Source organism: Halichoerus grypus, chromosome 3 (assembly GCF_964656455.1).
Source record: "Halichoerus grypus chromosome 3, mHalGry1.hap1.1, whole genome shotgun sequence".
Lineage (NCBI taxonomy): Eukaryota > Metazoa > Chordata > Mammalia > Carnivora > Phocidae > Halichoerus > Halichoerus grypus.
In genome coordinates, this window is record NC_135714.1 from 83100174 (window position 1) to 83118791 (window position 18618).

The window sequence follows — 18618 nt, forward strand, 5'->3', positions numbered from 1 at the left end:
GGCCCCCTCCCCCGCTGTCTATCTTCCCGAATATCGCCTCGGATTCAAGTCTCCTTCTACCTTCCAGAAGGTGGCCACTTTTCTGTTCAGAGAGTTGTTGCTATTCTTTTCTTTGATCTCCTGTTGAGTTCGTAGGTGTTCAGAATGGTTTGGTCCCTATCTAGCTGAATTCCTGAGACCATACGAAATCCAGGTCTCCTACTCCTCCACCACTTTGCTCCTCCCCCTTAATGTCAATCTTTTTATGCCTAATTATTTTTTCTAGATTTTTTTTCCAAAAGAGTTTTCAATAACCCTTTTTTGCCTTATGTACATAGATTTAGCTTTTCTACCTCAATAAAATCTTAAAACTTTTAGATTTATAACCTTTAGTCAACTCAGTAACCTTCACAGATACTCATCACAAATAAAGAGAGAATCTCTATTAGGTAAGATTTAAAACTATTGGACATTTAAAACATTGGACATTTAAGCTCATATTTAAAATATTAAGAGATCTTAGAGCTAAACTTATTCAACCCTCTCATTTATAGATAAATGTACCAAGTTCTAGGTGAAGGAAAAGGATTTGGGGAAAAAAAGGATTTGGTTGCAAATTATAGCTCCCTGGAGGTCTGTGAAGTGATGCTCATTATCCTGAGATAGGGAGCCTCACAAACAGGGACGAATCAAGAGGAAAAGGGAACAACTGTGTCCTCACTGTTTTTTCAGTTGCCAAAGATGGAGTTGGAGAAAAAAACAGACACAAAGTTGATAAAGTTGAAATGTAGTGAGAATCATATTTATGTATTTTATTTCTGAGCATAGTTGAAAATATGGACATGGTGGAAGACATAATTATCATGTGCAAACTTTGTCATTAATAAATATAATGTGTTTTTTGGTTAATGTAAACTTTTTCAAGGCCCTAATTGGGTAATATTTTTTATCTTATAGAATCCTGGTGAAATATTTATTATTTTGAGAGATGAAGTCATTGGTGATACTGTGGAGGTTGAATTTACATCAAATAGTAAATGTGTTAGGACACAGCCAACCCGTTGGAATAGGACAGTCTGGTGGATGAAAGCTTTAGGTAAGAAACTTTTTTATGCATTAATAAATATAAAACATCATCCTGAGTTTCTTTCAGTAAATTTATGATAAATAGTTTCACTTCCTCCCAGAAACTAATATGGTTCTGCAGGTGCTTCCTGTGTGTAGCTTTCACATACCCGAGGTGGTTGTTAGTAATCTGGATTCCCAAAAGCATGAAAGTGTAATTTATGAGAAATTAGCTTGTGCACCATGTGGTGAAATGACCACCCGCAATATCACATCGTTTTAAATACATCAACAGAGAGCACTTTAATATATGTCAGTGATTCAATATGGAACTAAAACTATTTGCTTTATTGTAATAGGATTAATGAACATTTGGACTTTCATTCATGACCTTTTTCCTTTCCTTTTTTTTTTTTTTTTTTTTTGCCATGCCTGTGAATATATTTTTGGTTTCTTTGGAAAGCATGATTCTTTTTCACTATTTATCATCATGGTACCCTTTCTATATACAATCTTCCCTGTTTTCCTTATTTAATTTATGAGGTTAACCATTTTATTATCCACCTTTGCTTGCAGCATTATAAATTGTATCAGATTTAAAATTCTAGATGGAATAGCCACACCTGACACAAGAATTGTATTTAAAATCAAATCTACTATGTTAATTTCTGATGTTTTGATATAAATGTAAGACTACTTGGTTTTTGAATTTATGATATCATTTTACAATCAAAGAATAAAAATTACCTTATAAAAGTTGACAAATGTGAAATTTATAAAATATTTTACAATAAAAAGTACACAATCTTATTATGAATCTAGAAATGTAGTAAAAACATTTAAAATTAAATACTATGTCAAATGCATCCTGCACTTTTTTTTTCTCTTGGAATGTAGCTATTATGAAGCCCTTTTATAGAACACTTACAAACATTTCTATTGTGTTATGAAAAGTATGCATCTCCTCTATGGATTTCCTTACACAGGTTAGTTCAGAGTTGAATTATAGAAAAGGAAGGACTGTACACCAAACATTTATAAACATTTCAGATACTGGTCCCTGTCATGGACAAAGATACGTAGAAGTGAGATGAGAAAGAACTTTGTCTCTTTTCTTTCTCTTCCAAAGCCCCTTATTTATGCCACATTTTAAAATGATTTAATGAACATTAATTTCTAACTAATTAGTTTTCGAGTTTAAACTAAATCTAGTTACACTAAAATTGCTACAGAAAAATCAATATTGCAAATTTATAAGTACTTAGATAATATTTCCCAAATAGCAAATCAAAGTGTCAAGTAAAATTATTTGCATTAAGATTATATGTTCAGTTTACCTAGTAGCTAAGAGCAATACAAAGAACAAATTATGTCAAAATGCAAATGTTTTTCAGAAAAGCAGAAAACTAATAGTCTACACCTTTCAAGATATACATATCTTGTATGGTATGGCCAGAATATTGGCCAAGCCATATACTGTCTATGTGGTTGAACAGCAAATTTGTAGTAAAAAACAAATAAACCACTCTTTACCAGTTATGTTATTTAACCTCTCCAACTCTTATTTTCAATTAGTATGTTCTGGAAATTAATGAGAAATTTTCTTACCAAATGTAACAGTATATAGGACGGTTCCATGAATGTGTATGGGAAAATGGATGGGACGTGCCTCAGCAGAAATGGCCCCAGAGTCTTATTTTTTCTGCCTCATGCTACTGTTTGTTAACATTTTTTTAACCCTAGCAAGAACTACATTTTACATCATAACTCAGTACATACTCAGAAATATGTAATTAAAGCAAAGGTAGTCATTAGAGTAACAGTTTTAGCCTTGATATGTGAAGAACTTGGAAGTTGTCACTCCTATTTCTACAACAAGAAAAAACTAAACAAACTGAAAAACCAATGACTTTTCTTGAACTCTTCAGAGAACTAAGGTTGCAGGGCAAACCACCATCCCAAAATCTTGAGAGGAAAATAAATCAAGAGAGTGATATCCAAGATCTGCTTGGCTGGAGCAGAAGTCACTGGAGCCATAAAGTGGTAGGCACACTTAAATGGTAATTTTGATGAATTGCTGGGGGTGGGGTGTGGACTAGCTCAAGAGTAAGAAACCCCTGAGAGCATCCATAATTTTGTGGGATTCACCTCCAGGAACCCTACCAGGTTCACATAGTGAAGATCTGAGGAAGATCTTCTAGAGGCTCTGCCAGGGTTAGAGGAAGAATAATCATGGTGAAATACTCCCCATATAATCACCATAGCAGTAGCTTACTATCCAGGGGAAACCACTTTAAGAATGCCTTATCCCAGCTGGGGAAGGGCATCTATCCCATTGTAGCCCCCTCTAGCTTTTCTGTCTCACTTAGGGTTGGGAGGAAAGTGATGTCACAGGAGAAACACTTGTGAATGTGACAGCCTAGAGATACCAACCCACTTGAAGACCAAGATTTAATCACAAGATTAGAATGCTTTCCCCCGCCCCAACCTGACCACCACAACAAAAGGGACTCAGTATAATGGCAGAAGGTTACAGTTGGAAATACTGCAAGATGCAGAATCTTTCTGAGGAGGAGTAGTAAGGGAAACAGAAGGTCAAAAGGAAAGACAAAAACAAGGATAATAGAGGAATTTGAAGCCTCTGGCACCTACAGCTATAGCAGACATGAAATATGGCCCACCTCTCAGCCAGATTACTACAAATTCTCTCACTACATGCCTACCTACTTCAGTTCTTACACCCGACACAACATGTCTGGTTTTCAACAAATAATTACAAAACATGCCAAACAGCAAGAAAAAACATAGTCTAAAGAAATAAAGCAAATATCAGGCCAGAATTAGGTATGACACAGATGTTGGAATTATCATACAGAGAATTTTAAATAACTATGATTAATATGTTAAGCACTGTAATAGAAAAGTGAACAACATGCAAGAACATATGGGTAATATAAATAGAGAGATAGAAATTCTATTTCTTTTCATTTTCTTCAGTGCTAGTCAAAACCAACTAAACTGATACCATGTTGTGTTAGTGGGTCACAAACCATAGGTGGAGAACTATGCTTTGTAGCTACGCTGACCAATATGTTGACCACTAGCCACCATTAGTTACTTAAACTTTATTATAATTAAATGAAATTTAAAATTAATTCCCTCAGTTGCACTAACCATATTTCAAGTGCTTCGTTAGAACATATCCATCCTCTTGGAAAGTTTCATTGAACAGCACTGAACAGCACAATACAATAGAGTTCTTTTTTCTCTACACCAATTATGGAATAAGAGAGTGTCCAGCATGCTCTTTAAAGGCTAGTGATTTGTCCAGAATCTTTAGTGTAGCCAAAGAAACAATTAACTAGTGGCCAAAAGCATTGTTTTTATTGTGTTTTGAGCCATTTACTGGGTAACTTTAGACAAGTCCCAATCGTGTCTCAACTTCTTTGTTGATAAAATAACTTCTCTAATTACATTTCAAATATTTATAGACATTTGGAGATAAGGGAGATAAGTTAAAAGACAACACTTAAACAAATATCCAGCTGAGGAATAAAGTGTTAATCTCTCCCTCTAGCAATTCCTTTAAACATAAGGAGTGGCTTTTCTGGAATACCTCACCCTTAGCTTCTGGATAGCGTATGATAAACCATTTAAAAATTTGGGGGATCATCTTTCTCTCTAAGTATTGTACTCCTCATATTACGCCCTCTTTTCTCCCAGTCCTCTGTTTATATCTCTTGATATGAAAGCCACCAAATTTGTTCATCCCCCTTCACCCTTGAGGAATCATGTTCAACAGAACTCCTAATTCCATGTTATCTCATATATAATCCCTGAACTCATTGGTGATTTCCAGGGGGAGGAAAGATCTCAATTAGTATCCCACACTAGTAAGAGTCTATACAGATTTAAGTCTCTAAAAATTTTTTTCTGTACTTCTTTGAATACCAAGTTAAGATGGAGGGATCTAAAACTAAAGTGGAAACATACCAGGGATCCTTCCCTATTATGGATGTATCAAGTTTAAAAGATGGCCTCCATCCTTCGAGTCTCTTTCTGCTGTAGAAAAATTGTTCATGTGATTTGATTTCTGATCATCTGGCTCATGATTTAATCAGCCGTGTTACTCAAAATGGGGTTTGCTCTCTGTAAATATTCTCTTGGGTGATACCCAGAGCTTCATGTACTAAATCGGACTGGTATTGAGGGCTGGTATGGCAGCTTCACAATATTGTCCCAGAGCAGACTTATTTCTACTAACCATTCCATAATCCCTAGGGTATAGCCATAATCATCATGGAGTAAGATGGCTTCTAAGACCTTTACTATCACTCCCAATTTTCGAACAACCTGATGAAGCACTGGTGTTCCAGCACCATCTCATATTGGATTGCAAAAGTCAATTCTATGCATCTCTTCTCTACTTCATATTCAGTGATATTACCTTGTGTATTAGTCTCCTTTGGCTGCCATAAGAAAATTCCACAGGCTGGGTGGCTTAAACGACAGAAATTTATTTTCCTCACATTTCTGGAGGCTGGAAACCCAAGATCAAGGGACAAAAAAATTGGTTTCTGGCAAGACCTCTTTCCTTGGCTTGTAGGTGGCTACCTTCTTGCTCTGTCTTCCTGTGGCTTTTTCTCAGTGCATGGAACTGGGGGTGTCTCTTTCTCTTCTTATAAGGATACCAGTCCTATTAGATAAGGGCCCTACCCTATGACTCCAATTTAACTTTAATTATCTCATTAAAGGCCTTATCTCTAAATACAGTCACTTGGGGGGTTAGGGCTTCAACATAGGAATTGGGGGATGGATGGAACACAATTCAGTCCATTGACTTTGGTTACTTGAAATCAGCCATGGTGGAAGTATATACAACACAGAAACTGGCAAAAACTATAAATCAGAACTTTTTGATTTTCTTTTTGGAGAGTCAGTTTATCAACACAACACTGGGATAAAGAAGGCCTCATTAAATTGAGAAGGTTTCTGTAAGACTCATCTGCTGATATCACATTAATCAGGACCTAATCCCAAGGTCATGTCTAGCTGAAAGGAAGAACAGAAAATCGAGTCTTTTTAGTTGGATAGCAATGTGCCCAGCAAAAATAAATAAATAAATAAAATAAAATCAGGATTCTGTTTCTAAAAGGTAGAGAATAAACTTCGGGATAGGCAACCAACATTCTCTTTTAGAAAATGGTACCTCTTAAAACCAACTAATAACAAAATAAAATAAAAACAAAAATAAAACCAACTATTATTCCTTATTATTCCTTCCTTTCTTTGGATAGTTTCTTTTAGTCATTTTAAGTGTGTGTGCGTGTGTGTGTGTGTATGTGATAATACTCTCAGCATGTCACATACTCTGAAACCTACTTACAGCGTTCAGACCTCTCAGATTTTTCACCACCCAACCAACTCTTTGCCGTATTAATGTTCCTTTTAAATGTATGTTTGTTTCTAATTTGGTAACAATTCAGAAAAAAACAAAATTATGTTCAAGTACAATTATGCCAACCAGTGAAGAAATCTTAAGATGCTCTTTTTCTAAATGGTATCTTTCCCTTCTCAGACACTTCCATGGCTTAACCTGATTTTTTTTATTTGAGAAAAATATCCTCTAATTCTGTCTTCTTTTTCCTCTCAGCTTAATAAATTCATACACTTATAATTACTTCATTTTCTAAAAAAACACACCTTTCTAATGGTATCCACAGGTTTGTCACTGACAGGAACTGCCTTGTGCTAAAGGAATTTGAAGTTACTCAGGAACTTGCAGTAGTCTCAGCTTATGCCAAAAGTTATAAAAATACATGTGAAGTCTTTAAACTAGAAATATCAACTAATGTTTACTCAGAAGGAAGAGGGTATTCCTCTGGTACGTGTAGTTCAGCCAGAAAAATACTTTACACAGCAGGGGGACAACCAATTAAGAGTTGAAAGGAATGTAAAAATATCCACAAAGATATAGAATCTCTTTATTAATTAAGAAACTGTTCTGGATAATGTAAATTATAATTTCATATTTCATTAAAAGAGCATGAAAAATACTTTAGGATGTGCCAAATATTACGCTTAACCTGCATAGAAAAATAACAACAACTGATAAGAAATTTTTCTAAATATCATAATTGAAGAGGGCAGTTTTAATATATATTAAATTGGTATCAATTTTTAGGCAAGACCAAGGTTTTGAAGCCACCAATATTTACTTAATAATAATGTTCTAATCAAAAGAAAACCATATTGATTTCAGTTCCCATGGAAACACTAGGTGGGTTCATGAAGATTTACCATGTGATAAAGGGCTAAAGGTGGTTGATAAAGGAACACAGCTTCACAGACAATGGAAATACAGAAAGCAAACAGCTCTTAAGTTACTGGATTTGTGAAATATGTATTGTTAAAGAATTAGTGAAGGTAGTTCTGACTATTCAAAAACACTTAGTTTATGTTTTCTGTAAACTGTTTCAGTTTGTCCCTCATCTGGAAGGACTGACCACTTAAAATCCCAGAGACCGTGCAGGTTGACAAAGAATTTTAAATGGCCTGGACCTTGAGATGTGAAATTTGAGTAGAATTCCTTTTTTACTGTTGCTCCTCTGTAAGTTTGCTTTCTTGTGTATCTGTTTGATGTGGGCAAGAAGTTCCATCTTCTATCTTCTTTTTTTTTTTCTTAACATATATTGCATTATTTGTTTCAGAGGTGCAGATCTGTGATTCAAGTCTTGCACAATTCACAGCGCTCACCATAGCACATGGAGCACTACATCAAAAACTAATGATGTAATGTATGGTGATTAACATAACAATAAAAAATTAAAAAAAAAAAGAAGTTCCATCTTCTTACACTATAAGCATTTTTTCCTCTCCATAGCTGACTCCAGTACCCTTGCTTGGTTTCGTGATCTTGACCTATATTCGTGTGTACTTCCAGTGTTAAATGTTACTTCCCGACTTTAGATAGTAAATAGCAGAATTCACTTGCCCTCTCTTCTGAGTCCTTAAGTTAACTGGCTTTTATTTTTATTAAAGAGCTATAAAATGTAGATATCATAATGGCCACACTCAAAATAAAATAATGCTCAGGTGGTACAGGGTGCTGTTTATGAAAAGGCCAATTCAGCAATACATATTTAAGGAGGGCCTCCCAGCCAGATGAATCCATAAGGAATCCTCCAAGGTCTTGATTTAATAACTGACATTCAATAGATAAGAAAATGTATACAGCAAAGACAGTACTTCAAAGGACATCTCTTGGGAAGATTATTCTAAAATCAACATCATTATCAATAGATCTAATGGTACAAGTTACCAAGAATAAATCAGTTCATTTGCTTTCATGTTAGATTTTAAAGAATTAGAATATTTTAAGTATCCTATATCAAAGAGCTACCAATACATACCTCATCATGTATCTCTCATGGTTCATCACCTGACTTTCTTTCAGAAGGTGAACACCCCATTGCAAACTCTAATCTCTTTCCTGATAAACAAAATCAATATCTTCTTTCAAAATTGTCTTTCTGAAATCCACCAAAATTGATTTCCTTTGGCTACAGCACCTCCAGAACCCTCTTTACCATATGTAGGCCTCTTCAGCTGATGAAATATACTTTTGTTGCATTTTCTCTTACATTATCTACTGGATGGACTTACTTTGGGAGGAGAGAACTTTTACACATATATTTTCTTTATAATACAGGTTAGGTGTCTAGTCAAGCAATATGGGAAGAGAAAATTACAGCTTCTTGATCTAATTAAGCTTAAGATTGCTTTTGCTGGCTTTAAATCTCTCTGAGCAAAATTATAAGAGGTCATTTAATCTCTTCAGGAGATAAAGTAAAATTAATGCTTAAACCTTAGAAACTTTTAAATATTCAAAGCTTCGTCAGGTGCCTAAAGTTAGAACAGGCATTTTTGGTCTTGTACCGAATGGCTTATATTCCAACCCCCAGATGTCTGGGTGACAGTCTTCCAGGAGAATTTGGGAAATATCTCCATGGCAGAGAGTCAGATTTTTTAAAGCAAATGGATTTCAAGGCTTAATTTTGTTTACTTTTGTTACAATAAAACAAAATAACTTTCTTACTGAAATGATTGTCTATTGTTATTCTTTCATAGGGAACCCAACATTCTTAGGAAACTCTAACTCTGTTGGTATGTTAATGCAGAATTCACAAGGTATCATATCAGTCACTTTGAACAACTTTTCACAAAAAGGGTTTTGATGAATGTATAGTATAAATAGTACTTAAATAGCAGGATATTAAACCTTGCCTTCCCAAGAGTTTTTCACTGTAATCAGTTGCATAAGAGTTCGGTGATTTCAATCGATTCTACTCTTTCTCTTTCCAATATGCAAATTTTCTTGAGATTATTAACAGATACACAACTTTAAATGAATGATTGCATCATTATAAATTCTAAAGTATTATGTAAAGATAATTATAGATTCCATCAAAAAAGAAGTTTAGTAGTAGGAAGGAAGGATTTAGGGCTTTGCTTTTACCATAATTTTAGCATGTTTTGATCTTGTAAGGTTTTATTTAAGTAAGTCTAAAATTGTACATTATATTCTTTGGATACTAAGGATAAAAAAAAACATTTAGTGCTAGAAGTCAGTAAAAGTATTATGAATTCTTAAATATTCCTCCATATTCTCTAACAGATATAATAATAGGATACATGCATTGTATACTCAGCTCTTAACTCTTGTTTGTATTTTATAAGATTTTCCTGCTGGCTCTGTCAATGTCCACGTCTACTGCGATGGAGTCATGAAGGCCACAACAGAGATGAAATACTCTACGACAGCAAAGCCTGTGGAAGACCTACTGGGAATGGCACGTCCAGGAGATGGTGTGTGCCAGGTAAGTGGATCTTTCCACGAAGTTGGTAACAAGCCAAAGAGCCAATGCTTGTTAACAGCATGCATGCTTTGGTATAAAGTCTGAATGTTGGTTGAATAAGAATGAATTACGGATCAATAGGGAGGGAGGAAACGGACTTCTGTGGTGCAGAGATACAGATGAATTAGTTTGCTTAACTCAAGTCCTTCCAGATAATGTCACCGGGAGACAGGTTCTCCATTACAAAATCGCTTTTGTGATGGGCTCGTTTTAAAGTTGTCACAGAGCAGATGAAGAAAGACAGAAGGATTAGACAGAACTCTTAAGAAACGAATATCCTCTTTATCCAGATCTGGACAGTGCAAAATAAAAGTCAGATCATCTGATGCTTTGAGGCTCAGGAGTCAGACAAACCAAGAACACTACCAAAAAGGGAGCCTAGGGCATTAATCCAGGAATTGTTATTTTCATGTGGAAATTTCCAAGCTTGGTGTGTTCTTCTTAGTTTCATTTACTACTGTTACCTGATAGTGAAAATTATTGCTTTAAATTGATAGTGTTTATCAGGAATTCCAGAACTGCTCAGATTTTCAGGGAAGTGTGCAAAGAGGCATTTTCAAGCCCCAGGTTCTTTCTCCAGGGTGACAAAGCATCACTCAGCAAGGAGGACTTGGTGAGGAGTTTCTAGTCTTCTCAAAAGGCCCTTGTTTGAAACAGTTACCAGTGAACGCCAATGCCCTCATGGGTATGGAATGCAACAATTGTATTTTGATTCATCTTAAACCATTGGTTTAATTTCTGCATTTTATTTTGGTTTTTTGTTACCTGACCCACTTTCAAAAGAGAGAAAGCTTGTTTAATGTGGAACATTTATCCTTTATGTGCTTATTCCATCACAGTTCCAGAGTGAACTAAATGGCATTTCTTTTTATAGCTACTTGATAATTAGATTATACCCTTACTTAATTGCCTTGGGTTTTTGGCAGTGGACGGGGAGGGTAAAAGGGAGTAAAAGTGAAAAGAGGTAGCTAAACAATGAGATCTTCAAATTTACCACAAGACACTCTATAACGAAAGCATCAATGATAGTGTGGCTGACAGGTTGTCATGAAGCCTTATCTGTTTAAACTAGTTTGAAATTGGAGGCTTTGTTACTTATTTTGTGTGACATATTTTTCTATTAGAGCAATGGCAAAGGTAAAAATGTCTTAGAGAAGGTTCAGGGAATAAAGTACCATTTGTCAAACTGGTGAGTCTGAGAACATTTGATAAAATGTCTATATTGTAATTGCAAAGCAAAGACAAAAGTATTAGCTTGAAATATGGATTGTTTCATTTTATTGTGACAAATCTACCTTATCTTCCACTTTAAAAATTCCATTCACTGCAAAAAGATTAACAAAAGTGATATATTGCATTATCAGTATTCAGTTAGCATAGAGGTAAAGTAGCCCCCCCACCCCAACACATTTTTTTGTGGATTTTGCCTTTGGGGAGAAAAAAAAATTTTGTATGCAAGAAGATTAAATATAACGTATGACTCCTGGGCAATTTTTCAGAGTGCTTTATTATGCCAAGTCATGGTTTCTTCTACAGCTTTGAGTGAATACAAACTGTTTTGCATCATTTTCAGATAACTAGAAAATACTATTTCCTTTTCACCCTCGGTGGGTGTCAGAAATGAGAGGTGAGAAAGGGTTACGATTACATCTTAGGATTCTCCTCTTCACCTATCCCTGGTGGCCTAGCATAAGGAAGGATGCTGGACAGTCACAGCTTGATTCAGGCTTTTACTATCAGGAGAGAATCCCTTTGAACCTGAGTGAGTACTGAGAGGTAGAATTATCCTGACTTGGTGACGGCAGACCACAGCATGGTAAGAAGAGATATTAGGAGATTTAGTTTAACCTATACCACTTAAGATAGGCTTACGAGTTTTGCTACTGTCGTCAGGGGACCTAGACGTGTCATGAAATTAGATCGAACAGATTCTGAGACTGAGATCCCGGACCAGACTGAGCTGTACTATCGCAGGCCTGAAGGAGGGAAAAGGCTGCAATTCGGTCAGCCTCCTCAAAGCTTAGACCAGGAATGATGTGGGGTTCTCCAGTCCACTGGCATCTGGACCATTTAAGTTATCCCTAGTATGAATTCATGGAGATAGTGAAAGGCAGACTCTATCCCTGATGAAAAAGAAGGAACCGCAGGGGCATTCCTTGGTGTGTTTTAGGGTTGTTTGGCCTCAAAGGAGACGGCCCAGTCCCCACTGGGCTTTTGCTTGCAGGCATTTGGATTTCCCTTTCGATATTTGGCTTTGTTCCCAAGTAGATTATATCTTTAAAAATGTGCAAAAAGGTTTGCTTTTTCTTGCCAGCATAGAACATTACAGTAATTGTTTCTTTCATATGCTTGCTACTCTGTGACTTTATTGGGAAATTTGGATATTTTGCAGATAATTCACTGAACATCTCTAGTCAAAGAACATTCATTGTAATTTTATTCACTCTAGTTATCATGTATTTGTAAGAAAATATACCAGCAGATTTCAATTTTTTCAGTATCTGATCTACTTCACTGAAATGGCATGGTGTAAGAGCCATCCTGAGTTTTTCTGTAAATTTTAATGGCAGATGTGATTTAAGTAATCTTAAAAATTAGTAGTAAGATACTTCCTATAATCATTTAAAAGCTATTGGGCATATAATAATGTGAACATTCTGTGAATTTGAGGAAAGGAATACTAATGAGAAATCTGTGGATTTTATTTTTCAGTAATCCTAAAACTTATAATAAGAGACTTCATATTATCATTTAAAAGCTGTTGGGCATATAGCAAAATGACCATTCTGTGCACTTGAGAAAAGAAATGATGAGATATTTGATTTTCTTAGTTTATTTTTAATGATGTCCATTAGATTTTAAATAGTTTACCTAAATCACCTTAATTATCCAACTGTTTCCTAAATCATTTCATCTTTTTTGGATAGATATTAAATCCCAGCATGTAGCCTCATAAAGGTACAATTTCCAGAGCATTGCCTAAAACAACAAATTTAAGAGAGATTGAATGAAAAAAATCCAGAACCCAATTTGGGAAGATAATTAGAATTCAAATACTAGGGTTAGAAATACTAGTAACTCCCATTTAACTGAGATAATTAAAACCTTTGAGATTTTCATCCTATTTACAAAAGCATCTGGGGACAACCATAAAGTTAACTTTGTATAGGAACAACTAGATACAATATAAAAAACCAAATTAGGTCAAAATGCTAAAGGAACATAGCAATTATTGATCAAAGCATTAGCATCCTATTCGTTAAAAGAGTTTTTGAAGTGGTAGCAAATATTTCTTCTTTGTTGTATTTCTTGTTGGTACAATGATATCTTTGTGCTGCATGTATTGATCATTTTGCACGGTTTACTTTATACTCACTGAAATCTTAGATTCATCTTCATGTTAGGGCACACTTCATTTCCAGTTTTTATTAAATTATGTATATGATTCAATCTTTGGTTTGCTGCTTGCAAATATTTTATACTGTATGAAGCCAGCTACAGTTGGGATGAGGGAAGATACAGGCATAGGGAGCTCTGATATCATGAGGAACTTTGTAGTTATAAATAGTTCTCTTAAATGTTAGTTTTTTCACAAGGTTAAATTCAAATGTTAGCAGGTATCTTCCTTAAAGAATTCTTCAGGAGATTCATCCCAAGGCCTTTCAGTAATTTTTTTTTAGGTCCTTGTCTCCTTGGAAAGACTGGTGGACACCATCCTTCTTCTTATCATCAGCTCCTGTTGATAAGGGGTGCAAGTGCATCTAGTCTCTAAACTATACTGCACCATAATGCCAGTGTTATCTAAGCCGCTCCCTTGCTACAGACTTTCGGTGACTCGCTGGATAAGGTCCAAACTCCTCTGAATGGCACACCAGGCTGCAGAGCCACAAATCTTTCCCAACATCAGCTCTTATGACAGTATACCCTCCATGTCTTCTTTTTTTTTTTTTTAAAGATTTTATTTATTTATTTGACAGAGAGAGATAGCGAGAGCAGGGACACAAGCAGGGAGAGTGAGAGAGGGAGAAGCAGGCTTCCCACGGAGCAGGGAGCCCGATGCAGGGCTTGATCCCAGGACCCAGGGATCATGACCTGAGCGGAAGGCAGACGCTTAACGACTGAGCCACCCAGGCGCCCCTCCCTCCATGCCTTCTTAATTTTCTCCATGAGTCCTATGTTTTAGCCCTCCAGGATTGCTCAGTCTTGGAACATACTCAGCTCTTCCTTCCCTCCCCCTTCTTTAAGGTATGGGCATTGTGGTTTTCATCTTTGCATACCTAGTTACTTTCACACAATTAGCTCCTGACCCATGAGACACCATGAGACAAAAATGGGAAAACACAAGTGCTTGCTTTATCCTCTAGCGCTAATTAAAAACATAAGTGGAAAACTATAGGTATGTAAATGATAAGAAAGAGAATGAAAACTGTCCTCTTAAAATACAGTTATTTATTTCTCAAACTGAATAAATGAATCTGATACTTAAGAAAATGAAGAATGCTCAGAGGCCCTGGATACCAGAAAAGTGAAGAATTTGTGCTATAAACTTTTCATGTTCTACCTCAGAATGAACTGTATGTTCATCATGTAGCTCATTACTTTTAACAGCTATACAGTTCCAGATTCCAGTCTTGCCTTTCTTTTGAATATTAAGGAAATGTTTGGTACTCAAAAAAAATGCCTACGATCTTCTCTCTCTTTCAAAAGGCTGCATGTTATCTTTTCTTTCCCTTTCCTGGAAAGCGACAGCATAGCACAGGAGAATCATTCAGGTCCGGATGGGGTAGGAGCAGGTGTTAGATTCTTTAACCAAATCAGCAGTCACTTCATGAGAGCTCATTCTCCTTAGTGTGAGAGGGATTTCCTCATGTGTACAGGGAGGAAGTTAGAATATATGATCTCCGAGGCCACTTCTGACTCAAATTGTCCACAGTTTTATGCCAAGAAAAAAAAAATACTTCAATTGGGGATTGCGACCGCTCTCGCCAAAGAGCATTGGCTTGTAAGTATGTGGGTTCTTGATGCAGCCTTTATTTCACTTGTATTAGCACTTCTTCCCAATTCTCCCAGCAGAGGAGGAAGTGATGTGAATTTCATGTATCTTTCACCACTTTTATTACATGTTTCCTATTTCTGATGAAATATTTGAAATGAGTAGGGGAAGAAAAAATAAAGTGCAATTTGGGCATTTATTTCTGGATTCATTTTTCATATTTTATGCCCCTAATTAGAATGGATCAGTAAGAATAAGGCATATTTATTGAAACTTGAATTTTACTGATAAAATAAGTGACATTTTGTGCCATGTCTCCGCCTGTGATAATGATTCAGGAATGGTTAAAGATGCCTTATTTGGGTAGTTCAGACTTAAACTTAAAATGGTTAAAGATGCCTTATTTGGGTAGTTCAGACTTAAACTTAAAATGGTTAAAGATGCCTTATTTGGGTAGTTCAGACTTAAACTTAAAATGGTTAAAGATGCCTTATTTGGGTAGTTCAGCAATCCCCAGTTCAGTTACTAATTATTGAGTCAAACAGGAACATGCCACTTAGTACCTTCATCTACTTATTTAGGAAAAAACAAATAAGTTGGTTAACTTTAACAGCAGATATAGCAGCTGTTGTAGGGGAAAAAAATAAATATTTCTGAGTGCAGTTACTTAGCCATGAACACAACCATACTTTTAGTTCCTGTTAATTCTCTATCTTATAAGCCATTATCAGTCCATATTGGCCCCATTCATTTTAACTTACGTTTAACTGTTGTTTAGAATATATCTTATTAATGACACTTTAATTTATAGTTTTTGCTTACTCAGTGGAAATAAATACTCCCTCCATTTTTTATTTCTCTCAATTTGCCTTTTACATTCCCCTCTCCTCTTGTCACTGGGGTGGCTTTGACTGCCTTTTGCAGAGGATGTTTGTGTGTCCGTGTGAGCGCTGTCCGTAAGCGACCTCATTCAAGTGCAACCTTCTGCGTTTACTAGCTAGCTCTTTAGAGGCTTCGGATCTTCTTCAACCATAAAGAATGTTTTTAAACAATCCAGAAAACAAAGCACAAGCCAAATACAGTTAACAATATTCCTCCGTAGCTATTATTCATAACAAGACAATTAGAGAAAATTAGAGAATCTGCCTCTGGAATGAATCGCAAATCATCAATAACCCTTTGGAAATTAGAAGACAGAAAAATCCTTGTGGCAAAATGTGTTTGTTGGCATGTTTTTAAAAAGTCATTATGCATTCTATGGGCCTCTTTACTAATAATAGTTATAGTATCAACAATAAGATAAAGAAATAAAGTAAATATGTAATCTGGGAACTCTAAATTGTGTTTAGCATTCATGAACTATGCTTCTACAGTAAACAGCATCAAGACGCAGGAAATGAAGTAAAAGAAATCTTTGACAAGGAAAATTCAACTTCTAAGAATCCTGCCTCTCCCACCCACCCCCCATCAGCCATTTAGCCATCAACCTTATTACCTTAAGTATCAGCACACAAACAAAAATAGTACATCAATTTTGCTCAAGTCCCACACAACAAATCCAGTGGATATTTTTCTTGTTCAATTTAACTTGACTGTCAGCAGCAACTGACACCATTGACCAAACTCACTTTTCTGATTTTTTTTTTCCCCTTAGCTTTCAAGAAGCCCTATCTTTCTGGTTTTCCTTCTACTGCCTTCGCCTTTTCTTCTTAATACCCTTTGTAATCTCTTCTTTCTGTGATCTAGAAAATAAAGTTTCAATTTCAGTGTTTTGATTCTTAGACTCTCTTCCTTTCTTGATAAATATTCACTTGGCAGGTTAGCTCATTAACTTACAAAATACAATCCAAATGTGGTTTTCCTTTAAGGCCCAGTCTTTCTACCTCAGGATAGGCATCATCATCCAGTTTAAACACCAGAAACGTAAGAGTCTCCTTAATACCTTCTGTTGTCTCACCCGACAAATTCAATCCGTATCACTTTTACTCACTGCATATTGCTCACTTCTCTCCACATCCCTCCAGTTCTAACACCTCAGTCCTCTGCCTTTCCTCGTGCCTAAACTACAATGGGCTCCTAACTGGTCCCCCACCATGTGTTCTTGCACCTGACCTACTTATCTCAAGTCCATAGTCTGAGGGGTTCTTTTAAAAAGAAAGATCTCAGCAGGCGATGCTCCTACTCAAACCCTTCAGTAGATTCCAAAGGTTGTATGGATTGAAAAAAGAAAATCTTTAACATGAACAATATGGCCCTATAGACGCTGTCCCTTCTCTTCCACTCCAGCTTAATCTCACTCTCATTTCTCTCTCTCTGCACTCCAGACACACTAGCCAGTTTCTAGTTCCTGGACTTTTGGTTCCTAATCTCCTACCACAGGGCCTTTATAGATGCTCCTCTTTCTAACTGAAACTTTTTCCCAATCTCCTTTCCCCTCACTGACTTCCCTAGTTAATTCTAATTCATCCTCCAAATTTTAATTCCAGCTTCTCTTCCTCAGTGAAGCCTCCCTTGACCTTGTACATCTCCCTATGTATCTCTTTGTAGTGCTGATCACATTCTAATCTGACATCTGTGTGTGTAATATTTGTCAATATCTGCTTCTCATTAAACTCCAAGATCATTTAGGGCAGAGATACTGTCCATTTGGTTCCCTTTTTCATCTCCAGAGCCAAGTACACTGCCAGACACACAGCTCCTGAATACCTATTTTGTTGGGTGAAAGAATGAGAGGGTGAAAGCATTTTATACATTAAGTTACCCACCCAAACTGAAGTGACCCAGCTATCAGAGCCCCTTATTCCAACAGCCACCAGCTTCCCCGTAGTATAGGCACAACCCTTTTTCAGAGCTCAGGTTATTGGACTGTTGGCTGAAGGAGTGCTGTTTCTGACTGAAGTAGAGAGAGCAGGGCAAAGAAGGGAAAGACGAAGGAAAAACCAAGTGAGTATAAAACAATGAGACCAATTCTAACAGCCTACCTTGGGAACTAGTCCCTAAAACAACTCAAAAAATAATTTCAAAAATTTAGGAAATCATGGCATCATTTAGAGAAGTCTTTTTTGAAAGACATTTCTCTGGATATGTTAGTGCAATTTTTGTTTTAAAATTTATCTTATTACATATTTAACAGTAAGTTGTTACAAAATAACTGCTAAAGGGAGGTAAGGGTGAAAAGAGTCATGGTTCTTATGACTGCTCTTTCTAATGCCTGCATTAGGAAAACTGGTCTTTTGTTTGTTTTCATCATTAATGTCATTAAATATGTCTATTAATGAGTCTGTTCAGGTTTGGTCAAATTAAAGCTTTGAGGCTTTTTGACATTATGTAAACGGGGGTTATTATTGAAAAATTCAGCATCATCAAGCTTCAATCGACTTCTAGGAAAGTTTTTTTTTTTTTAAACTTTATTAGATTGCCTTTACTAAATTATGATGTTTATGCATGACTGATGGAGATGGCAGAAGCTTCTATTTGTTCCCCAGAATTTCTTTTTCCTTTCTTATATAATAATATAACGTTTATCTGGGCACATGCTTGCCCAGGTAAATACTGCACTTCCTGACTCCCTTGAAGCCAGGTGTAGCCATCTAAGTACATAACCAATGGCTGGCAGCATGGCCGTAGAAGGGATATGTGCACATTTCTGATCATGTCCTTCAA

At 36.0% G+C, this 18618-nt stretch overlaps 1 protein-coding gene across 3 annotated transcripts in view; it reads left to right on the forward strand.

The window, feature by feature from the left end:
• The window catches only part of BANK1 (B cell scaffold protein with ankyrin repeats 1), a 307010-nt gene that overhangs the window by 104115 nt on the left and 184277 nt on the right, over nucleotides 1-18618 (forward strand). For all 3 annotated transcript variants that reach the window (XM_036095806.2, XM_036095807.2, XM_036095808.2), the window contains exons 4-5: nucleotides 937-1075; nucleotides 9784-9923. In XM_036095806.2, the coding sequence (XP_035951699.2) occupies nucleotides 937-1075; nucleotides 9784-9923 (279 nt within the window). The remainder of the gene's footprint in view (nucleotides 1-936; nucleotides 1076-9783; nucleotides 9924-18618) is intronic.